The 25,809-nt window shown below is 40.4% G+C and overlaps 1 protein-coding gene across 1 annotated transcript in view; it reads left to right on the forward strand.

The window, feature by feature from the left end:
* Nucleotides 1–25,809, forward strand: part of LOC111174636 (uncharacterized) — a 102,876-nt gene that overhangs the window by 27,891 nt on the left and 49,176 nt on the right. The window contains exon 3 of the mRNA XM_089912632.1: nt 7,923–8,080. Coding sequence (XP_089768758.1) covers nt 7,923–8,080 — 158 coding nt within the window. The remainder of the gene's footprint in view (nt 1–7,922; nt 8,081–25,809) is intronic.

A 25,809-nucleotide genomic window follows, 5' to 3' on the forward strand; every position in this document is an offset into this window, starting at 1 on the left:
AAGGAGAGAAAAAGATGAAGTGTCCAGTTCTGGAGGAACAACTTTATAAATGAATACCCACAGCTTTTCTGTGTTGTTTACTGTATCATGCATTATCTGGTATATTTAACATATTCAAAAACAGTTCTGGTTAAACTTTTCCTAGGGGAATAGTATCTTTGGCAACAATGCTATAGAAAATTTGGGCTAATTTCATTATACATAATGACTGTATATAGTTATATTCCTTTAAAATTATATTTGGAAGATTAAATTATACTTTTCATGAAATAGAAGAGCTAATTTTATAAAGAAGCTATGAAAGCTTTCTCTAAAAAGTATTCTGAGTATTTCTCTACAGCTTATTTGACCTGATCATTTAATGATGAAAACCTAAGTTTTTCTTCAAACTAAAACCTAAAAGCCTGATACTCAGGAAATATGGCAGTAATCAGACTTTTCCAGCCAAAAGAAGATCCCACAAATACTACAACCAAAGGCTTTGGAAAGAAATGTTTTTTGTTTTATTCCTGATTGTAAAATTAACATGTGTACATAGATTATTTGAAAAAGTACATAAAACTATAAGGAAATGAATGTTAGTAATGTAACCCCATTATGAGACCATTGTTAGCACTTTTGAAGTTTTTCTTTGAAAACGTTTTAACGCAGATGTGTCAGGCTATTTAATTGTACCCATTATTAGATATTGTTAATAACTAATGTTGCAGTGAACATTTCAGTGTATTAATCTTTGATTTTCTGCCCATTTCTTTAGGATATATTCTTAGAAAGGGAATCAATTTGTGTAGGCGTCTGACGTATTGTTAAATTGCATTTCAGACAGATGATACTGATTTTCACTCATTAGTGTTTCTGTGTGTTCTGACTTCACTGTACCCTCAATGCCACTGAGTATTATTTTTTGATCCAGTTTTTCTCAACTCTGGCTTTCACTTTGGAATCAGTACAATAGTTTTAAACGAACAAAAAACAAACACAAACAAACAAACAAAACAAGCCTATGCCCGAGCTCTACTGTAAACCAATGAAATCAGAATTTCTGGGGAGTTGGAGGGCCAAGGCATCTGTAAGTTTAAAAGCTCCCAAATGCATCTAGTGGATAGAAAGGATTCAGAACCACTTTGCTAACTGAGTAAATGAAAAATACTTCAAAGCCCTTTGATATCATAGCACATTAGAATCTAAGTGGTATATGTTTGCCTTATTAGCTTGAAAAACATACATACTGTGCAATTAGGGTCTGGCCAAAATATTTTGCCCCAAGTGGATTTTCACATGCTTGGAAAAAAATAAGGTCGTCTCTGCATCAAAATAGCTCCCCCCGTTCCTTACCATCTTACCAATTAGTTTTTAGAAATGTTTTGCAGGGCCTTTTCTACTTTTTCCGATTTCATCTCTAAACTTTCTATCTCTGAGGCTCCTTCAGAAGTAGTACATTTTAATTGTCTTGGCTTTCTCATCGCTCTTCAGTTGTTTATCAAGTATTTCATTTATTTTGGCATTTTCTGCACCAGGCCATGCATTGTCCATGCAAGAGTCTTTCTGTATTTCAGTGTAACAGCATTTCCCCATCTTATTTGTTGTTTGGTAGATAAAAATACTAAAGAAGGCTATAAATAGCCTGATGGAAATACTAAAGAAGGCCTGTAAGTAGTTTGACCTGTCAGGTTTGATGATGCTCCAGGCATGTTCTGGGTCCTTCTGGTTGTTAGTCCAGGGAAACCTTTGACGCTCACCCTATTAGGGTAAGTTGGTGTGAAATAGTCTGCTCTTTGGTGAAATATTTTCCTGTGCATGAGAAATAGGGAAGGGAATGTTTCCTACGCACTTGTAGTGATCTTACCTGAAACTCTGATGCCAGCTAATTACTTAATCTCCTTAAAGGCTTTTATTTCCTCATTTCTATCTTGCCCCTGGCGCCACACCTCACTCTTACCCAAGAAGGAGAAGTCCCTTTCCCACATCCCCAGTACTCTCTTATAGCCAAGAGTGACCCTATGATACAGTTTTGTCCAATTACATGTGAACAAAATTCTGCTGGCAGATTTGGGAAAGAGTTTCATTTTCCAAATAAAAGTGCAGTGATAATGGAACCCCTTTCCCTTCTAGCCTTGAATTTAGATGTGACGCCTAGAGTTTGATGGCCATGTTGCAACCATGAGGTAACAGACCCGAGAGAAAGACCAAGTGAATAGCAAACATGGCTCTGCTATCTTTGAGCTGGTGGACCAACACTAACCATTGCCTGCATCCAGACTTTTTTTGGGAAGTAAACATGCTGTTATTTGAGTCAATGTTAGATGGATTTTCTGTTACACTCAGCTGAGAGCATTCCTGGTTCACGCAGATATTAGTCAGTATCACGTTTAGCCATTGATCGTAGCTTGTTATTTCCTGTTTCTTCTGTATAAGAGCTGAATTTTAAAGTCCAAGACCATTCCTACATGGGGCAAGGCCAAGCTATCTCGTTATCTCCCTTTTATTCTCTTCTCCCTTGGGCAATGGTCAGATTTGGGCCAGTTTTGGGGCTAAGAACTGGGGAAAGTCACTGCTTCTTATTGTCTGTCTCTGATTATGTCTCTGCCTATGCTGGTAGGTCAGCTTGCTTTAGTCTAAAGCTATTTTGGCTTAATTCAAATAGAAAAAAATGGGAAGTTATTGTCTATACCAACTTCTCCAAGCTTTTCACTATTGATTTTGGGCCCACAGACACACATAATAATAGTTGTTTGCTTCCTTTTTGCTCTTGTTTCTTGTGGATTTCTGTCTTTTACAATCCTGGTAAGGTGGGGAAGCTGATATCTAAGCAGGATATTGGTACCTCTTTTGCTCTAAGTCCATCTGTATTACTCTAATTTGACACAATTTCCCTCATCTTTAATGACTGACATAGTTGTGGGAATGAATGTAATTTGAGGTTACATCTATTTGTTCTGTGCTACCAAATGTTATGCCAGTGCCTTAATTGGTTTTGTTAGAGTGAGCTTGAAGCCACGGGTATATGAAACAATTAAAATGTTTTGGCATTTTTCATCAGTCACTGGAGCATCGTAAATTTTTGATTGGCTATGTAATGAACATATTTACTGAGCACAAGTAGATGTGATTTATATGAGTTCAACTAGAGGATGGCAAAGAAAATGCAAGTATGTTTGAGGTTAAAGAGAAATGTATCAAACATCCAGTCATTGCTATAGTAGCTAAGTGTTGAGTCAAGAGGGAAAATAAAGGTAAATTTAACCTTTTCCTCCATATAATCATCACTAGCTTTACCTATTTCACATTTTTAGCTAAGCGATTTTTAGATTGGTTTTGCGTTGTTTTCTAGCTGTTCACTATTTGTTTCTATTAAATGTGTAGGAATTTATAGAACGGGTCCGTATTTTGCCCCTATACTTGTCATCTTAGGTCTGTGGGAGTATCATGTAAAAACAGGTACTTACAATTCTGGGCTTGAACTAAACTGCTAAAACAGTTTATTTGTAACCAAGGATCACCCAGTTCATCTTCTTTTTCAGATGTAACATGTACTGGACCGTGAAAACAGCTATGACAAAGAGCTTTCTTTGGAGCCTAAGTCATATTGCCTGCTATCTGGAGCATCCTCTTTACATAGCCTGTCACCATGATTCTAGCTCCATCTGATTGGCACAGAGATTGATCATGGAAAGAAGCGAGCCTATGTAGAATGTTACTTCCTAGCAGAGTGCCCAGGAAAATGGTGCCAAGGAAAACCCAGGCAGGTCCTTTGCACATGGACACATGAGATCATGTAGTGACCTCCTCCCAGAGAAGGCTCTTACTAATAAGAATCTTTCCTTTTTACTTATTCGCTTTCAGCTTCCTTTGTGGCTTGATAACTGGGTGCAAGCTTCACCCTGACATCTTGATTTTAAATATATAAAAGGGATTTTCGTGGTCTACCCTGTACCCCAGGCTCATTGGTATATTCTCTGCATGTTTCAGGTGAGAGCTAGGTCAGTTCCCTGTGAGATCAGGATGTGAGTGGAGGAGACTATGTCCCTTTCTTGACTCTTCATGTCCTTCTAGAGATGTTCTGACTCCTTCTTACCATTCAGAGTTGGAACCAAAGAAATCAGATTTTATTCTAGAAACCAGCTGCCAAACCTTGAAATCCCCCAGCCTCAGGCTGGGTGGCAGTGATGGTCAAGTGCAAAGGGTCAGTGTTCTTCCCTGACAATACTGAAGTCATTGCTGAGTCTTCTCCACATTCTTAGGAAGTAGACAAGTTAGTAAGTAGTTACCTTACTTCTATACCGACAGAGGAACTGGCAAGAGAATTAAACCTCTCAGTTTCTGGGGCTCTCGTTTAGACCCCACCCTGTGTTGTCATTCAGGCTCCTGGCCTTTGCTCTGTTCCTGGCTCATCCCAGAGGAAACGGGTCAGACTCCATCACCTGGTTGGCCTGTGAGTTCTCCCCCTCTTTCCCAGTCTCTCCTTGTTAATTATCAGCACAGACAACCCCCATGTGATAAGACTCTATAAAATCCTCCCAGGCCTCAAGTGATGAGGGTAAGAACTAAAAAAATATCTCTGCCGTGGAAGCTAATTATGTATTTTTAATTAATTGTTCCAATTAGTCCCACTCTTTTCAGTTATGTTACTCTATAACAATGTCAGCTGGGATGCTTCTGGAAGTAGAAATTTCTGTAATGGTCAGGTACTCGTCAATTAAAACTCTTACTCTATGCAATTAGCTTTTTGTGTTTTCATGGCAACGTTGGGGTGTATGAGAAGCAGCATGGATGCAGCTTACTCTAGAATGAATGGCATCAATCCATTTCTATCCTATAATTTTGATAGTGTATATATATTTTATTCTAGAGAAAAGTCAGCTATCAAAGATAGTACAATTAATGATGAAATAATTGTAAAAGACCTAGTCTTGCCCCTTTATTTATTAAATTTTGTAATGTAAAATTGGACAAACAAATAATAATAGCAACAGATGGTGTATAGTTAAATATAGTATATATTTGGAGGCAAATGGCTTTCAAAGATTTCAACTAAGCACTTTGAAAGCGTATTTAACATATTATTGTCACGGCTATTTGTGATTAGCATATTTATTTGGTCATTAGAATCAGGCTTCTTCAGGATCACAAATAAGAAAGAAGAGGATAGGCTGGTTTTAGTTACCTACCTGGGCCTCCTAAAACTTTTTTATCTCAGATATTCAGGATTTTCCTTCGGTAGCCTAAAATTTTATTGTACAATAAAGTTGGCTTTCAAATAGAGCTAAGCACAGCATGACAGTTATTGCATGATTATTTAATAATTAGAATTCTTTTTACCACAGTCTGTTTTTCAAACATATTATGAACCATTACAAACATACAGAAAAGTACACAAAACATAAATATATAGCTCAATGGTTACTCATGAAGTAAATATCCATGTAAGCACACCAAAGTCAAGAAGTAAAATATTGAGAGCAGCCCTAAAGTCCTCCTCATGTCTCTTCCCAGTCACTCCTTGTGCCTCTCAAAAAGCAACTACTTTGAAGCAATTTCATTCGGCATTCATTTTCACGTTTTGGGAAGATGGCTGTTGGTCTCGTTGCTTCTTTAAAAGCAATTTTCTTTGTATGCTAACTGCATTTAAAATTTCTCTTTGTTTTTAGCTTTCAGCAGTTTTACTGTGATTTGCCTAGTGAAGTCTGAGGCGAGGACCTCCTTATTTATCCTATTTGGAGTTCACAGGACTTCTTGAATCCACAATTTATTGTTTTTCATCATTTTGGAAAATTCTCAGCCACTGTTTTTTTTTTCTTTTTCTTTTTTGGGGTACGCGGGCCTCTCACTGTTGTGGCCTCTCCCGTTGCAGAGCACAGGCTCTGGACGCGCAGGCTCAGCGGCCATGGCTCGCGGGCCCAGCTGCTCCGCGGCATGTGGGATCTTCCCAGACCGGGGCATGAACCCCTGTCCCCCACATCGGCAGGTGGACTCTCAACCACTGCGCCACCAGGGAAGCCCTCAGCCACTATTTCTTAAAGTGTTATTTTGGACTCATTTTTTTCTTTCCTTTCTCTCTAGGATTCTGGAAGTATGTTGGAGTTTCTCACTATTTTTTCTACCCTCTTTAAAAAATATTTTCCAACTTTTTGTCTCTGTATGTTAAGTATTTTTTTTTCTTACTTTATTCACTAATTTTAGTTCATTAAGTCTTTTTTCAATTCTGTATAAATTGCTCTAAACTGATCCATTGAGGTCTTAATTTTGGTTATCGTATTTTTTGATTCTAGAATTTCTACTTAGTTCTTTTTCAATTTGAAATGTCCTTTAAAAATAAATTCTATTCTGTGCTGAATTCATAATCTGGTCTTTTAACTCCTTAAAAGAGTAAGCATAGTTTTGTTTTTATGCTTTCTATATTTTGTTGCTATTCATGACATACCATACTTTGATGAATGTCAGAAAGATGATGTGATGTTTCCCTAGACAATGGTATTCAATGTGTTATTGATGTGGTGATATCAAAAGAGCCAACTAAGATTCTCTTTGGATTGATCCATAGACTTTTTTCTTTTTGTCATGAAAAATTCACAGTCTGTACTGAAGTAGAGGAAAATGTATGAGAACTCACAAGAATCCATTACCCAGTTTAAACAATTATCAACATTTAGCAACCATAGTTATCTTAAAGTTCATGCCTGATAAATCTAATACCTGGATCCACTGTGGGTCTATTTCCATTGTCTGTTGGCTCTATATCTCTTTTTCTTGTCTTCTTGCTATTATTTCTTTGGGTTTCAGAAACTGTATTGAAAAATTATTTGTAGAAATAATTTGATGTGTAGGATAATTTCTTTCTGTAGGGAAGATTTATGTTTTCTTCTGCTACATGCCTGGCAGCTCTTGAATCTGGAATCATCTTAATCCAATTTCAGGGACGAAGATGATTCAAAGCTGAGCTGAAACTGCTGCAAGAACCAGTCTCCTTTGGGGCACTCTGTTAGGGTGACCTAGGCTCTCTTACCAAGTCCAAGACTACAACATTTGTGATTTTATCTCCATGAAACTGCTAAAAGTGCTGCGTAGCCCTTTGGCTGCCTCTTCCTGAATTGGTAAATTCCGTCAGAGGAAAAACCCAAACATTAGATCTTTACCATCTCATTAACTGTCCAATGCTTTCAAGCAGAATAAATATATGTGTATTATGAATATGTGTGTGTACATTAGTTATCCTCAGAAAGAAGATTGGTCCAGATCTGCTGGTCTTCCATTACTAGAAGCAAAAGCCTATTCTACACATCTTAAACAATCTCTCATCCTACAGTCTTTTTTACTAATCATTTTTAAAGGACAACTTGAATTGTAATATACAATGATTGCTTATGGATTAATTGATTTCTATATCTACCAGTAAGAATTTATTAACCGCTGTTTCTGTAAGCTGTTTGTTTACTCTCGGGTCCTTTTCTCATTCTGATTTGTGTCACAATACAGGCTCTCTGACTCTTTGGCTTCCAAGTAGGTGTACCCAAAGAAGGCCCTGGTAGAAAATTGGAGGGTGAGAGTAGGGCAGAGATGTCAGGGTATTCTTACCTCTATTTTTGCTTCCTTTGGTGTCTCTGGCAGTAGCTGGGTCTCCTTCATGGTCTAGCTCTTACTGAAAGGCTCTGGCTTCTGGGTTGTGGTAACATATCTCCTCCCATTGTTTCCCCCACCCCTAAAAACGATAGAGTATTCCTACAGTTGCTAACCTGTGGGTTGCCTTACTCTTTTTGGCTTCTCAACCCTTCTCTCACTGTGTAATCAGTGATACCTCTAAATTTACCTCCAAATTCCCACCATATAATAATACCCCCTATTTTAAAGACCTAGCGCAGTTACTTTATCTGTCTATAGGGTTTTGTTACAGTACGAAACGTGTAATACGCAGTACTTATCCGCAGGAAAGGTACAGTCTTGACAAGGAACAAAAGACGTCTGTATATGAAGAAATGACAGATGACCATGTGTTAAGTGTCAGCTTTGATGGATTTACACAAGAAGGCCAAAGCAACTCAAGGAAGGGAGACACCCCTGGAATCCTCAGGACCTTTTGGTGGAGGTAAGTCAGGTTGTGTGGTAGAATAGAATAGAAGACTCTCCAGGTGGAGCTGAAATAAGAAGTTTCTGGAAAACAAAACTCTAGATCAAAATCTGCATGGAAAAGTAGCTTTTGAAATTATTTTCCATTCAAACTAATGACATATATGAGTAACTTGGTGATTCTTGTGCATGCTTTGAAAAATCTTTAAACTTCGAAAAACCTTTAAAACCAATGTGATGGCATTTTCTCTTTTTTTTTAAGATTTAATTTTATTTATTTTTGGCTGCGTCGGGTCTTCGTTGCTGCGCATGGGCTTTCTCTAGTTGCAGCGAGCGGGGGCTACTTTTCATTGTGGTGCACAGGCTTCTCATTGCGGTGGCTTCTCTTGTTGTGGAGTATGGGCTCTATGCACGTGGGCTTCAGGAGTTGTGGCTCGTGGGCTCTAGAGCTCAGGCTCGGTAGTTGTGGCGCACAGGCTTAGTTGCTCTGTGGCATGTGGGATCTTCCTGGACCAGGGATCGAACCTGTGTCCCCTTCATTGGCAGGTGGATTCTTATCCACTGTGTCACCAGGGAAGTCCCTGTGATGGCATTTTCAATCTCACTTTACACATTTGGTCTTACTAGTTCATAAACTTGAGCTTCACTGGAAATAACCCTGTCATTCACTGCAAACAAGTTCTGTCATTTCAGATGCTACCAACAGACAACCGATTGAAAACTGAGCGATGAGTGGTAGTCAAAGAACTCTTGAGCAGATACGTAGTTTTCCAGTGAATAAGGGTTCATGATGGGTGCATGATGAAATGCTCTTTCTAAGCCAGGATGTGACTCTACTTTTGGGTGGACTGAGGCATTTGAAGTAAGTTGGGGGATAGAAGGTGTTGTGTGAAACCAATTATTTGTATGTGGATTGTTATTCTGGAGCTCATTTTTATCGGGTTGCCAGGCTGTGGTCAAGCCCAGTGCTGGGGGATGAACATTCCTCTAGTTTGGTGTATACTGTTTCTGGGCAGTCAGTGGAAAGAGCATTGAATTTGGAGTCAGATCTAACTTGGAGACCCCTCTTGGATCTTCCTTGGCTATTTGATCTTGGGGAAAGCATTTAACTTCTTGAGTTTCACCTTCCTTATCTACAAATTATTAAGAGTATTGCAATCTCGTAGGAGACTGTTGTAATAATTTAGGTGAAAGTGCTTAGTAAACTCTTACAAATGTAGCTATTTCTTGCACAAACATTTGAGCTGCCCCACTATGTCTAAGCTATTGTGCTTGGCCAGGTTAGAAAATTTGCTGGGGGAGAGATCGTAGGCACCTAATGGTACTTCTACATAGGACCTTGTCCTTATAAAACAGGCAAGGGAGAATCACATAATTTTCTTTCTTGCTTTTTTATTTTTCATTTTTCAGTTGCCACTCCTAAAACTGACTTATAGAATATTTGCATTCATTGTACATATTGCTCACACTGTGTGCTTGGCTCTGCTCCAAAGGTGGAAGTTGAAATAAATGTTCCTATTATAACTAAACTCTATCTCCTTCCCTCTCTTGTATCCTGGAGTCCTTATAATATATACACTGCATAAAAGGCACATGAAATAAGAAGTCATTATTTGCAAAGTACATTTTTTTCCTCTCTGGGGCCTTATTAGCAATTGACAATCTTAAAATTTTATCTCCCAAGCAGGGTCCTCATCAGGTATTCCTTGACTCCATTCTGTTAAGCATCTTCACCAATCATTATTAAGCCACCTACTAAAAATCAGGGGAAAAAAAACAGCTCAAGGGAGCCTCCCCCGACCCCTACTGCAAGCTAATAGCTTCCCCTATCCAGAACAAATGCTAAAACTGGTCAGAAGTCACATTATTTACTCTCAGAATAATAGTCTTTTGCAGTTTATGCTTATCTTGTCACCCAACCACAGTAATAATATGTTTGACATGAACTGCATACTAATTACTTTTATTATTCCAGAAGTTTCATTAGCAACAGTCCTCCCTTGCCCCCAATACTCCCAAACTCCCGAATGTCTAAAAATACCGTCTTAACTATATCCCCAAAGACAAAATAAATTCCAGCATACACATTTTATATTTGTTCCTCCACCTCGCTCCCACCCTTGCCGAATCTTTCAGCCATCACACCAAAAATGCTAAAAGTCAGAAAGAATATCATTATGATTTCTCAAAAAGAGCGCTTACTCTGAACTTAAGAAGACTTTAAGAATCTTCTCTTAACTCAGACCTGAGAGACAGTTGGACACTTTCTCCCTTCCTTAAGACAAACAAACAAATTATGGTCTGTACAGATTTTTAATTTTATTAACCAGTTTTCAGCTTTTAGAAGCCTAGAAAATAAATGTAAATACCGAACTTCTGAATGCCAAGATTTAACTTGGAATTTGAAAGTGGATAATGAAGAAACTTGAGGCAGTCAAAATAAATGAAATAGCCTCCATGGATCACATTCAAACTTCTGTTTTAAGCAAAATTTGGGCAAGTGGTTCATAGCAGATTAGAAGTAGTGACTCGGAAATGGAAATGTGGTTGCCCTGTGTTGTAGTCAGTTTGAACTGCCATAATAAAATACCATAGATGGGGTGGCTTAAACAAGACACTTATTTCCCCCAGTTCTGGAAGCTTGGAAGAACAAGGTGAAGGTGCAGTCCTATTTTTCCTAGTCCTCTTCCTGGCTTGCAGACAGTCAGCTTCTCACGTGGCCTTTCCTCAGAGCACGTGTGTGAGGAGAAAGAGAGAGCAAACTCCCTGGTGTCTTTTCTTTTAAGGGCACTAATCCCATCATGACGGTCCCATCCTCATGACTTCATATAAACCTACTTACCTCTCAAAGGCCCCATGTTCAAATACTATCACCATACCATTGGGAGTTAGGATTTCAACATGTGAATTTTAGGGGGACAAAATTCAGTCCATAGCGCTCTGCAAAAGTCAGATATACCAGCAGCAGCCAAAAGAGAGAGTAATCCCTTGATAGGGAGGGATCAAAGAAGAACTACTGTAACATTTTATTGTTAAAAGGGACCATTTAGTTCAGGAACATGTTGCTCTGTGGAGGTGAGTGGTTCCTGAGGGCATCATGGTTACTCATGTTCATAATAATGAGTCTGATTCATTTAAAAAAAGGATGAAATATCTTCAGTGCTCTCTGTTTAAGAGGGCACTGAAATGAATGTAATCTATTTTAGATTTATTGTTGTCAACGTACTTAAAATATTGGTGTGTCTGCAGGTTGCAATCAGTCCTGTGAAACATCCATTTATGTGGAATGGTTGGTTTTCTGAAACCTGATAAATCTCATGCATTAATAAACAATAAGTATGTTTTAGGGTCAGTCAGTAGGATACCATTTCCAAAGAACAATTTTCTTTTAAACTGAATTATGCAAGAGCTAACAAAATTTAGTGTTGATATTTCAGCTGTTGAAAACAATCCATCGGGTTCTTCACTACTTAGCACCAAGGTAGAAAAAATTTATCACAGTGCTCTTTTATCCAAGCATGTCTATGCATACCAATCTCATTGCCCTTTAATTTAAAGGTGGTAGTAGAGATCAGGGGTACAATAGAAGAGAAAACTTATGTTTGACCACAGTTCTTCCACCTGGGCCAAGGAACAATGATTTCCTGACTTGTCTGCCTTTTGTCTTAGTGCCTTCTCTCCTGTTAGTAGCCTTTCTCTGGACCCTATTGTGATTGCAATGGCCAGATTTCCCTTTTTGCTGCCTGCCATACTTACCAACAAATCAGCGTCCATCTCCACAGTGAGGCTTATCTTGCCAAAAGTCGAGGATACTCGAAGACCATTGGCTGCAATTCCCTATATCAATCCCTACACTAGAGATGGCCTTGCCAATGGGACCGTAATAATTGACATTGCTTGGCAAAGCCTCCCCATACTCTGGATGATGTTTGGAAAGGTATAGTCGGCTTCTGCCTCTATAATTCTCTTTTTATATATGTTTTCATATATAAAAACCCCCATTTGGCTGATACATCCCTCTTTAGCTATATTAAAATCTTTGAGGTCTGGTCTTATCTTGCTGGCAGTGGTCCTGGGCTGTCTTGTTAAGGTGACACTGCAGATCTTGGTTATGAGCCATTATGTCCTGATTTTAGAGTTTATGCCTGGGTATAGTCTTATTCTTTTAAATCTGTGTTCTTGAGGAGGATGCCTCAGTGTAGTACCCCCAAATCAACAAGTACTGAATAACACTATGTACCAAGTGCTTTATCTGCTACTCACATCTAATCTATTAGCAAAGCCTAGTGGATATAAAAAATATATCCTGATTCTACTTCTCCTACTTCCACTGCTGTCAGTCTAGCCCAGGCCTCCACTCTTATTCATCTAGACACTGCCATGGTCTCCTAACCAGTCTCCCTTCTTCCAGTCTTGTCTGTTGGGCTTTTTCAACACAGCAGCCACATACAGATAGACTCATATCACTCTTCTGCTCAAATCATCCAACTGCTTCCTATGAGAGAATAAAATCCAAATGTTCATTGACTGGATACAAGGCCCTCCCTGGTGTAAGGGCACCTTCTTGATCTCATCTTCTAACATCTCCCCCTTGCTCACCCTCTTCACTTACGCTGGCCTCCAAATGCTTCTTTCGACATGCTAAGCATGGTCCTGCTTCGAGCCTTCTGCCCTTGCTGTACCCTTGTGGGGGCGCGGGGGGGGGGAGGGGAGCGTGCAGTGGGTAGGCCTGTTTTTTCCCCTGATGTGTGCATGTCTAGGTCCCTCACTTCATTCAGGGTGCTGTTCATATGTCCTGTCGTTGGAGAAGCCCGCCCTGACCACCCTATCTAAAATAAGAGCCTCCCACCCTGTGCTGTATTCCTCTGTGTCTCTCCTTGCCCTGATCATTTATTTGCTCATTGATTTTTTGGTTCAACTCCCTCCACTAAAACATAATCCCCACTAGAGTTGGTTCACAGCTATGTCCCCAGTTCCTAGAGCAGTGTCTGGCAACTAGTGTGCCTTCAGTAAATATTTGTTGGCTAATTGACAGAATGATTCCTTATCTAATTGAATCCTCACGGCACTTCGTTTAGGGGTTAGGTGCCTGTAATCTGATTTTGTAAAGAAACGGAAAAAGCAGGCCTACTAACTTGCTTAGAGAATGTAGATACTACAGAGCTGAGTTTTGGATTTTGATCCTCATGACCTGGTGTTCAGTGTCTAGTGCAGCACACTTTTTTTTTTTAAGCATTTATTGTCCATTTATTTCTTTTTTTTCACAACTTTATTGGAGTATAATTGCTTTACAATGGTGTGTAAGTTTCTACTGTACAACAGAGTGAATCAGCTATACATGTACATATATCCCCATATCCCCTCCCTCTTGAGCCTCCCTCCCACCCTCCCTATCCCACCCCTCTAGGTGGTCACAAAGCATTGGGTTGATCTCCCTGTGCAGCACCTTTTAACCCCCATGTAGTGATGTGGAGCTATAGGGCAATGTCAGTGAGGGCTGGGAGGTGGCCTTCCAGGACGTGGCCGTTGGCGTTCAGTGGCAGCACAGAACCATTAGGTTATTGCTGATTTTACAGCTGACGATGAAGTTTCTCAGGAAGCTAAATTGTGGCCCATCCACATATCTATCGATCAGGACTCCTCAGTCTCAACACGGCGAATGCAGAGTTTAGTTTTCTGTTTTCTTGACATTCTGTTCTGAATTAACAGGTCAGAAACTTAATGATTGGACCTTATGTTGTGGTAGTTATTACTTACTTCCTCACCCTTTTTCAGATAGATAACAATAACAGGACCTAGAGTATATACAGACTGAATCCAGAGCCACGAGATAGGAGGTTAACCAGATCAGAATCGTTCATTCAGGGATCGGAGTCACATAACCAGCTACAGGTCCAGGATACAGAGTGTTAGATGTGACGTTTCCAGGATTTTCAGCAGTCAGGTCTTCTTTATCGATGGACTACTGCCCCATTGTAGGAGTGTCTGGTGTTAGACAGGGAGGACTCTAGAGACTAACCAAGTGCCCACACTTGCCTCTTAATGCCGCCTCGTGGGCCAGGGCAAAGGCAAGGTCAGGGGCACCTGTCGACCACATTGCCCTAGCAGCTGGAAGCCAAATGGGCTCCATGGCTGGCTGCTGGTCTCTGTGTCAGTGTGGTTCGTCTCTGAATGCACAATGCTGACTGTCTGAGGTTGATGCCATTTGGTTTTTGTTTATGTGCAGATAAAATTCTAAAGTCTTCTAGCCCCTCTTTTAACTTTAACAGCTGCCAGCACAAGTCTGCTGAAACTATGGGAAATAAGTGACTCTACATAAATATGTTTTTTAAAAAGTAAGATGCAGGGCTTCCCTGGTGGCGCAGCGGTTGAGAGTCCGCCTGCCAATGCAGGGGACACGGGTTCGTGCCCCGGTCCGGGAAGATCCCACATGCCACGGAGCGGCTGGGTCCGTGAGCCATGGCCGCTGAGCCTGCGCGTCCGGAGCCTGTGCTCTGCAACGGGAGAGGCCACAACAGTGAGAGGCCCGCGTACCGCAAAAAAAAAAAAAAAAAAAAAAAAAGTAAGATGCAATGGGCTCAGCATGAGTCAGCATGTGGGAATACTGCTTAGGGGGCAAGTGTGACTCTGGAACTTGAAAACAGGAACCTAGCAAGAGGTCCTTTTTCCTACAAACATCATTTTAACCATATATTTTTAGAACACCTATTATACGGTAGGTAGTGTGTTATATGCTGTGACACACAGACACAAGGTCAGACAGTTCTCAGGAAGCTCAGTATCTAGTGACTTCACTGTGGGTCACTTCGAGACTCTTGTGTTCCTATTTCCTTCAGCTTTCAAGAATTATAAAAGGGAGCGTAAAAACTGAGATAAATGAAAAAGAACCTGATTAGTCTGAAGGTTTAATGATGTAATGATCAGTTAGAGGAAAGATACAGAGAGCATACCATGCAGTTCATCTCCCTTCACACTTCATGAGGTGTCTGTGCAATGAGAGAGATGATACTAAGATATAATGGATGGAGAGACCCTTCCTTCTTGACCTTAAAGCAATGAAAATATTTGCATATATATTATGTATATCTTGTGTGTTTGCATATGTGTGTACACATATATACAAGCATACCTTGCTTTGTTGCACTTTGCAGATACTGCATTTTTACATATTGAAGGTTTGTGGCAACCCTGTGACGATTAAGTTTGTAAACACCATTTTTCCAACAACATTTGCTCGCTTCATGTCTCTGTGTCACATTCTGGTAATTCTTGCAATATTTCAAACTGTCTCATTATTATTATATTTGTTATGATGATCTATGATCAGTGACCTTAAATGTTATAGTTGTAATTGTTTTGGGGTGCCATGAGCCGTGTTCATCTAAGACAGGGAATTAAACTGATAAATATTGTGAGTGTTCTGACTGTTCCATCGACTGGTATTCTCCCATCTCTCCTCTCTCCTCATGCCTCCCTATTTTCAGAGACACAACAATGTTGAAATTAAGCCAATTACTAACACTACAATGGCCTGTAAGTGTTCAAGTGTAAGAAAGAGTCTCATGTCTCTCACTTTAAGTCAAAAGTTAGAGATGATTAAGCTTAGTGAGAAAAGCATGTGGAAAGTTGAGATAGGCTGAAGTCTAGCCCTCTTGTGGCAAATAGTTAGCCATGCTGTGAATGCAAAGGAAAAGTTCTTGAAGGAAATTAAAAGTGCTACTCCAGTGAAGACATAAATGATTTAAAGAAAAAAAAAGTGAAACAGCCTTATTGCTGATATGGAGACAACTTCAGTGATCTGACTAGAAGATCAAACCAGTTTAAGGAAAGAAGCCATTTCCATAACATAAAAGTGCCAGGTGAAGCAGCAAGTGTTGATGTCTTAGAAGCTGCAGGAAGTCATCCAGAAGATCTAGCTAAGATAATTCATGAAGGTGGCTACACTAAACAATAGATTTTCTAGATGAAACAGCCTTATATTGGAAGAAGATGCCATCTAGGACTTTCATAGCTAGAGAGGAGAAGTCAATGCCTGGCTTCAAAGTTTCAAGGACAGACAGACTCTCTTGTTAGGGGCTGATGCAGCTGGTGACTTGAAGTTGAAGCCAATGCTCACTTATCATTCAAAAAATCCTATGACCCTTAAAAATTATGCTGAATCTACTCTGCCTGTGCCCTATAAATGGAACAACAAAACCTGGTAGACAGCACCTCTGTTTACAACATGGTTTAAGCCCACTCTTGAGACCTACTGCTCAGAAAAAAAAGATTCCTTTCAAAATATTACTGCTCATTGACAGTGCAACTGCTCATCCAAGAGCTCTGATGGAGATATACAACAAGATTAGTGTTGTTTTCATGCCTGCTAGCACAACATTTATTCTGCAGCCTAATCATCGAGGAGTCATTTTTTAGACTTTCAAGTCTTCTTATTTAAGAAATATATTTCGTAAGGCTATGGTTGCCATAGATAGTGATTCCTCTGATGGATCTGGGCAAACTCAATTGAAAACCTTCTGGAAAGGATACACCATTCTAGATACCATTAAGAACATTTGTGATTCATGGGAAGAGGTCCAAATATCAACATTAACAGGAGTTTGGGAGAAGTTGATTTTAACCTTCATGGATGACTTGGAGGGGTTTGAGACTTCAGTGGAGGAAGTAGCTGCAGATAGAGTGGAAACAGCAAGAGAACTGGAAGTGGAGCCTGAAGCTGTGGCTGAATTGCTGCAATCTCATGGTTAAACTTTAATAGATGAAGAGTTGCTTCTTAATGATGAACAAAAAAGTGGTTTCTTGAGATGGAATCTACTCCTGGTGAAGATGTTATGAAGATTGTTGTAATGACAACAAAGGATTTATTTATTTATTTATCTTTAACATCTTTATTGGAGTATAATTGCTTTACAATGTTGTGTTAGCTTCTGCTGTATAACAAAGTGAATCAGCTATACGTATACATATATCCCCAAATCCCCTCCCTCTTGTGTCTCCCTCCCTCCCACCCTCCCTATCCCACCCTTCTAGGTGATCACAAAGCACGGAGCGGATCTCCCTGTGCTATGCGGCTGCTTCCCACTAGCTATCTCTTTTGCATTTGGTAGTGTGTATACGTCCATGCCACTCTCTCACTTCTTCACAGCTTACAACAAAGGATTTAGAATAGTACATAAACTTAGTTGATAAAGCAGTGGCAAGTTTTGAGAGGATTGACTCCAGTTTTGAAAGAAGTTCTACTGTGGGTAAAATGCTGTCAAACAGCCTTGCATGCTGCAGCGAGACCTTTCATGAAACAATGAGTCAGCCCATGCAGCAAACTTCATTGTCGTCGTATTTCAAGAAATTGCCACAGCCATCCCAACCTTCAGCATCCATCACCCTGACCAGTCAGCAGCCATCAACATCGAGGCAAGACTGTCCACCAGCAAAAAGATTAGGACTTGCTGAAGGCTCATATGATGGTTAGCATTTTTTAGCAAGAAAATATTTTTAAATTAAGATAAGTACATTACAGTTTTTAGACATACTGCACACTGAATATACTATAGTGTAAACATAACTTTTATAAGCACTGGAAAACCAAAAAATTCGTGAGACCCACTTTGTTGGGATATTCGCTTTATTGTTGTGGTCTGGAACCAAACCCCCGATATCTCTGAGGTAAGCCTGTATTTGTGTCCCCCCCCAAATTCATATGTTGAAGTCCTAACCCCCAGTACCTCAGAATGTAACTATATTTGGAGATAGGGTCTTTAAAGAGGTAATTAAGTTAAACTTGTTTATTGGGTTGGGCCCTAAAGCAACATGACTGGTATCCTTATAAGAAGAGATTAGGAAACAGACAGGCCCAGAGGAGAAACCATGTGAAGACACAGGGAGAAGACAGCCATTTCTCTTGTAAGCCTGAGAGGCCTCAGAAGAAATCAACCCTGCCAACACCTTGATCTCAGACTTTTAGCCTCCAGGACTGTGAGGAAATACATCTCTGTTGGTTAAGTTACCTGGTCTGTAGTGCTTTCTGATGGCACCCCTAGCAAAATGACACAATACACAAAGTAAAAGGACTCTAGCGCTGGAGATTTTAAGTACTCAACAACTGCACATGTGTATCAGGGCTAGCTTAGAAAGAAATATTCTCAGGTGTGGGATCATGCTGGGCTGCTAAGCATAGTGATGGGATGAGAAATAATCCTGGATACTCTAGCTCTGTGGATGTGAAGTGCTTTATGTCTCTACTAGCTCGTTCACTTAGTGAGTATTTTTTAAGTTCCTGCTATGTACCAGGAAGTGAACTAGGTACAGGAAATACAAGATGGATTGGCAAAAGGATTTGTCCTCAAGGAGCAGTTATGGCTGGCTCTTGCTACAGTGTGGGAAGTCTTGTGATGAATATTTGAACAGGGCACCTAACTTCACAGGGTGGTCGTTCCAGCTCTGTGTCCCGACAGTCACTGGACTACACTTGGTCTCTTTCTTACTTATTTCTCCTATTTTAAAGTCCTGTCTTTTATTGACCTCCTCCAGTTCTTTTCTTTCTTTTTCTAAATGACTAAGTGTTAGATATCAACCCAGGATTTGTAGTAGTTCAGTTAGGCTCCCAGGAAGTCATTCAGAGAACATGATGCAGTAAATCAGACTTTGTGTTAACTCTGACTTGGAGAGTTACCATCTGTCTGACTCAATTCCAGAAGAGAACACCATCTCCTGTGACCTCTTCCCCTGTATTTCAGGCCATAAATAGGTGCTGGGGCCCTGCCAGGTTGGGTCACCGTGGCTCAAAAGGGACTGTCGGTTCCTCACAAACACTACACAGCTGCAAAATGACTGTGCCACCCAAGGTGACTCTTAAAATCTACCCCTATAAAAGGGACTATTAGAAATGTCACCTCCTGGCTATCACTATAATGCAGTTATGAGTCTAGTTCTCAGCTGACTACCCAGAGTCCTCAGAAGAACCAAGAGAGAAATCTGGGAAACCTAACACTTTGATTTGCCCAAGGCAAGTGTTAGGAAGCAGTCAGAGTAGAACTTTTAGAGGCTATTTTTAATCTAGGATTGTGACAAAATATAAATGATGTTTGATACCTGCTTGTATTTAGTCAGGGCTCTCCAAAGAAACAGAAGGGGAGAGAGAGAGACAAAGATAAGAGGAGAGAGGAGAGAGAGAAAAGAGAGGAGAGAGAGAAAAGAGATTGATTGATTCTAAGGCATTGACTCATGTGATAATGGGGCTTGCAAATCCAAAATCGGCAGGGCAGACCCGCAGGCTGGAAACTCAGACAGGGTTTCTATGTTGCAGCCTTGAAGCAGAATTTCTCTTTCATAGGAAACTTCAGTCTTTGCTCTTAAGGCCCTCCACTGATTGAAGGAGACCCGTTCACGTGTAAACAGAGAGTGATCTGCTTATTGTAGATGTTCATCACATCTGCAAAATGCCTTCTCAGCAACACCTAGGCCAGTGTTTGACCAAACAACTGGGCATCATAGCCTAGCCAAGTTGACACATAAAATGAACTGGCTTACTACTTTTAACTAAAAGAAGTAATCTGAATTTTTTAGCATGTTATTGAATAAGAATCTTAATAAAGGTAACTAGTAGTCACAAAAATTTACTAAACCTCGTTTGCCTCTCTTTGAATGCTTTCAGTCCTGGGGTTTTGAGCCACTGCTTCATAAGGCAGGCAGGTCCATCTTTGGATAACTCTTATGGTTGACAAGCCCGTGCTTGAATTTATTTATTTTTTAATTTTTTTTTAATCTTTTTTTTTTACATCTTTATTGGAGTATAATTGCTTTACAATGGTGTGTTAGTTTCTGCTTTATAACAAAGTGAATCAGTTATACATATACATATGTTCCCATATCTCTTCCCTCCTGCGTCTCCCTCCCTCCCACCCTCCCTATCCCACCCCTCTAGGTGGTCACAAAGCACCGAGCTGATCTCCCTGTGCTATGCAGCTGCTTTCCACTAGCTGTCTACCTTAAGTTTGGTAGTGTATATATGTCCATGCCTCTCTCTCGCTTTGTTCCAGCTTACCCTTCCCCCTCCCCGTATCCTCAAGTCCATTCTCTAGTAGGTCTGTGTGTTTTTTTTTTTTTCGGTACGCGGGCCTCTTACTGTTGTGGCCTCTCCCACTGCGGAGCACAGGCTCCGGACGCGCAGGCTCAGCGGCCATGGCTCGTGGGCCCAGCCACTCCGCGGCACGTGGGATCTTCCCGGACCGGGGCACGAACCCGTGTCCCCTGCATCGGCAGGCGGACTCTCAACCGCTGCGCCACCAGGGAAGCCCAGGTCTGTGTCTTTATTCCTGTCTTACCCCTAGGTTCTTCATGACATTTTTTTTCCCCTTAAATTCCATATATATGTGTTAGCATACGGTATTTGTCTTTCTCTTTCTGACTTACTTCACTCTGTATGACAGACTGTAGGTCTGTCCACCTCACTACAAATAGCTCAATTTCGTTTCTTTTTATGGCTGAGTAATATTGCATAGCTCCCATCCTGCTCCATGTAACTGTCGTGCCTTAAGTGCAGTTCTACTCTCTGAAACAACACTGAAGCAAGACAAAGACCAATTCCTCTTAAATCATATCCCGAGTGTGTTTTATGGGATATTCATTTTATATGACGCTCAGCGTGGGGATGTGGGACAAGGGAAGTTCTCTGATCAAGTAAGTTTGGGAAACATTGCTTATAAGCTCTTCCTTTGGAAGATTTATCATGACTCATATGAAAGGCTTTGTAATTCTGCAGCAAAGAAAGCAGCTGAACTAAACTTTAACTTAGCATTTCCCAGACACCTGATCTTGGAAAAACCCCTTTCTTCTTTTTAGTACCATCCTACAGAATATAAATGGAAAAGTTCTGCAAGACTCTCTGGCAGCATCAACGCCCAGCCTTTAGTTTAGATGCTCTGTCCCCCTGATTGCTGGTGCAATGCAGCTGCGTTGTGGAACACACCACTCCAGTCCTTAGTGCTTAATAATAAGTAATAGCCATTTATTATTTCCCCCATGTCTACAGTTCACTGGGTGATTCTGGTGATCTGGGCTGGTCATGATTGATCTTGGCTGGGCTTACTTATGCATCTGCAGTGATGAGTAGGCTGTGGTATGTCAGGTCTAGCCTAGCCTTGGCTGGGATGACTCAGCTTTATTCCATGTGCTTCTCATATCCTTCCAGCAGGCTAGCCTAGGCTATTTTCATTGTGGTGACAGGAGCTGAAGAGAAGAAAGCAACATGCAAGCAAACACTTTTCCATGTGTTAAGTTGCTAAAACACTTGCTTGCATCAAGTTTGCTAAGATTCTGTTGGTCAGAACAAGTCACTTGGGCAAGCTCAGAGTGACAGCGTATTGCAAAGTTACAGGGCAAAGGGCAAGGATATGGGTGGCCATTAATTGAGGCTATTGGTTCTATTTACTTAATGCAGCTGTTGAATGCAAATCTGAGAAATGGTGCCAAGATAGCTGCAGCATGGGCTTCCCTGGTGGCGCAGTGGTTGAGAGTCTGCCTGCCGATGCAGGGGACACGGGTTCGTGCCCCGGTTCCGGAGGATCCCACATGCCGCGGAGCGGCTGGGCCCGTGAGCCATGGCCGCTGAGCCTGCGCATCCGGAGCCTGTGCTCCGCAACGGGAGAGGCCACAACAGTGAGAGGCCCGCATGCTGCAAAAAAAAAAAATAAAATAAAAGATAGCTGCAGCAGAGTTGCCAGGGGGACAATAGTAAACTTGAGGTCCTCAGATCCCCACCCCTCAGAGATGCTCAGGATGGGGTTGGGTACCCATAGTTTTAAAATCTCCTTGGGTAATACTGATGATAAGCCAGGTTCGGAAACCCTTGGTCTAGACCCTTCTACTGTTTAACAATATTAATTAAGGTCTTACAATGATAAATGCCACAAGGGATAGAGAAAGAGATGTAAGGTGAAGATGATGTAGTTTCTCATTGAGCTTCAGGCAAATAACACTGATGTGGTGAGTTACATAGCAACAGGTCAGCTTTCAATCTGATTGCTGCCATGATCCTTCCCTGGCCTAAAATCTGACCTGGCTCTTGGGATCCCTGCAACTAGATCATTTTCTCAAACTGTAACTGCCATGATCCTTCCCTGGCCTAAAATCTGACCTGGCTCTTGGGATCCCTGCAACTAGATCATTTTCTCAAACTGTAACTGACACATGTCATTCTGTGTGTGCCGTGCCCTCAGTCAGAGGGCCTGTGAGGGAGGGAGACGAAGCCAAGGGTAGTGCAAATTTAGCCAGACTTAAAAGGGTCTGGGAATAGGTGATTCCTACCCCAAAGACCAAAGATGCCAGGGGGTCAACGGGGTTACTGATTGTAGAGGGTTGACTATGAAAACATATCTGCAGACTGAATAAAATAATATCTCCCAAATGTATATACAACTTTTTCCCCAAAGACTTTTATATACTGTTACGATTAGTAACAGGCACTACTGAGCTCATCATATCAAATTGTGTGTATATATGTATTTATATTTAACCTCAGTCAACAGCTAGTGAATATTCAACCAATTAATACCTTGCAGAAGTTAATATGATTTTTTTTACGTTATAAAGTTGGGAACTGTATTAGTCTGCTTGGGCCGCCATAATGAAAAACCACAGACCGGGTGGCTTAAACAATGAACACTTCTTTTCTCACAGTTCTGGAGGCTGGAAATCCATGATCAAGGTGCCAGCAGGATTGGTTTCTGATGAGAGCCCTCTTCCTGACTTGTAGACAGCTGCCTTCTCACTGTGTGTGGCCTTTTCTTTGTCACATGCAGAGAGGGCGAACTCTGGTGACTCTTAGAAGGACACCAGGTCTATCAGATTAGTGCCCCACCTTTACCACCTCATTTAACTCTACTACCTCATTAAAGGCTCTGTCTCCAAATATAGTCACATTGGAGCATATGAATTTGGGGGGGACACAGTTCAGTTCAGTGGTTCACAGGAACCACTGAGTTAGACTGCTGCTGAATGGAACGAAATGCCCTCATGCCTTATGGTTCCCATTTGGGATCTCCTCCCAGACGTATTCGGGACTCAGAAGCTTCCCTAGCTCAGTCCTTTAGAGTGCTGACTCTCAAACATTTTTGGACTGTAGCCATTATAGGTAGCTCAGAAGGTCCTTTGGCCTCCCTACTTCATGTACTCTGCTAGAATATATAAAGCAATTGGGTTCAAAATATGTGGATCATATGTTTACTTTAAAATCGAATGATGAGCTTATGTATAGATTTTTACGTCATAGATCTTTACAACCTAGACCATGGACTTAATCAAATAATCTTATTATGCTCATCTTGATCATATGTTGCAATTTAAAAAAAAGCAAACAAAATTTTCTCACATCTCCAATGAATGTACAAGCATATATCTTACATCTTTATCAATGAGGGCGTGAATGATTAATATTTGAATTGCAGTGTCTCTGAGTGTGTCAGTATAGCTGTTAGAATATTTTAGTCTCCTAATCTCATATGTGCTTCAGTGGAAGCTCAGAAGGCATATGTTAATGGTATAGTGGTTAACAGTGAGGGCTCTAAAGCAAGGGTCAACAAACTATGGCCCGTAGGCCAAATCCTGCATGCTACCTGTTATTATAAATAAAGTTTTTCTGCAACACAGCCATGCCCATTTGTTTACCTAGTGTCTGTGGCTGCTTTGGGGCTATAATAGCACAGCTGAGTAGAGACCATAGGGCCTACAAACCCTAAGATACTTACCAACTGACCCTTTACAGAAAATGTTTGCTGACCCCCAATCTAGAGTAGAGATCCTTGAGTTCAAATTCTGTCTCTGTGGTTTCCAGCTGTGTGATGTCATGCAAGTTATCTAACCTCTCTGTGCCTTAGTTTCATCATTTGTAAAATGAGTACAATACTATTACCTGCCTCAAAGGGGTCTTAAGAGCAATAAATGAGTATGTAAAATCTCAGCATAGGGCCTGGACTAAAAAAAAAACTCAAACAGTAGTTGTTATTATTAATCAACAACCCACAACAAACTAAATTTATAATGAAGATGCTAAACTAAGAGCATTTATAATTAAAAAGGAAAATTAACAGTAATTAAAAACCTCACCAGCTCAAATCTACAGTGGTGAGGGTCCTCCCTAAATATCCTTTTTAAAAACTTACAGAAATTCTGTTTCTTTGTGGGGTATGCCTGGTGGGAGGCTTTTGTTTGTTTGTTTTTAACATTGGTAAGTGTTGCCTGGCACTAAGCCATCTTAAGAGAATGTAGAATAAATTCATAGTAAATGTTGGCAATATACTTAGTTTATTAAAAACACACTTAGCAACCCTTAGTAATTCACTTAGTAATTTACCAGTAAATAGCCTCTAGCCATTTATAATAAGTTGGTGGAATTATCCTATGTCTCACCCTAACCCATACCCTTTCTGACTGATGGGCAGCCGTCTAGTTCATAGAGTCAATGAAACCAAGTCATGGATTCGATCCCTAGTTTCATTGTCATTCTTGATTCTCTCCTGTGGCCACGGGCTGAACTTTTCACCAGGGGCAGATTGGTCCCTGGGAAAGATTGAGTAGTAGCATGTATGGTTGGATAAGCATAAATATCTTAGTCTCACTGGAAAATACATCCCAGTGATGAGTGGTAGGTCAGTAGCATCATGTTTTGGTAAAGGAAATACATAACCCAAGATAAGGCAGTGGAGGTTACTTTCTAGTCTACCTTGGTCACACCTAGTTATGTGAGGTCATTGCCAGTTTGTACCACAAGGAGTGAGTTTTGCAGTTGTATACAAAACTGGGAATAGCAGTCATGAAGAATAAACTGGACATTTAATTAGGAGTAGAAAGGGCAAATAGAAAGCTCTGTGTCTAATCTGTTGGTTGTTTGGATCCTTATTACTGTCAGAAGTTTCTTCACAAAGTTTTGAAATGAAATACAAATAATCATCAACCTGTGAGCATGATTGGAAAAGAGCCATCGAGAATGGTTACTCAGTGGCATAGCAAGGTTCATTCACCACAGTAGACTCTAATTTTCTTTTTTTAGATATACAATAGATTAAAAAAAAAACTTCCTATGGATGGTTCTTGCATAAGATTCTCCACACTAAAATATCTGGTCTTTTCTTTCTTCTGACTTTCTCTTGGCACCCTCTCTGACCTGTGAGAATCTGGGCAGTGTTCCCTCTCTTAGCGTGTCCTCTTCTGTATCTGTTTCTTCAAGTTCTGTGCTACCGGGAGCTCTCCACCCTCCGCCATCGATTTTTATCATTTCATTCCGTTCTTGAAGATTCCTTATATCCCAGCCTAACCTGATCAAGTAGAAGTGAGCTGTCTATACCCTACTTTCTTTGTTCCTGGGCCAGAAATGACTAGATAATGTATTATTGAAAAGAAAGAAGGACATAAAGGAAAGTATGTGTGAATTTACAGTTCTTGTTCACCTTACTTGGTTTTTAAAACAACATGCATTTCCTGATTATAGAAGAAGTACTTGTCCACTGTAGGAAGTTTGGCACAATAACACTAATAAAGCAAAATATAATCACCCATAATCTTACCACACAGGATAACCACTGTTAATGCTTTGCTGTATTTCTTTCCTGTCTCCTTCATCTATATGCTAATTATACAGATACCTGCATACAATTTCTCTGCTAAAAAGTTACATTATAATAATAGCTTATATTTATACTGCGTACTAGCTCTATGCCAAGCATTTTATGTACATTATTACATTTAATCTTCATTATA

The sequence above is a fragment of the Delphinapterus leucas genome, chromosome 6, assembly GCF_059928025.1.
Source record: "Delphinapterus leucas isolate spDelLeu-1000000601 "Yukka" chromosome 6, BTC_Dleu_Yukka2, whole genome shotgun sequence".
Taxonomy (NCBI): Eukaryota; Metazoa; Chordata; class Mammalia; order Artiodactyla; family Monodontidae; genus Delphinapterus; species Delphinapterus leucas.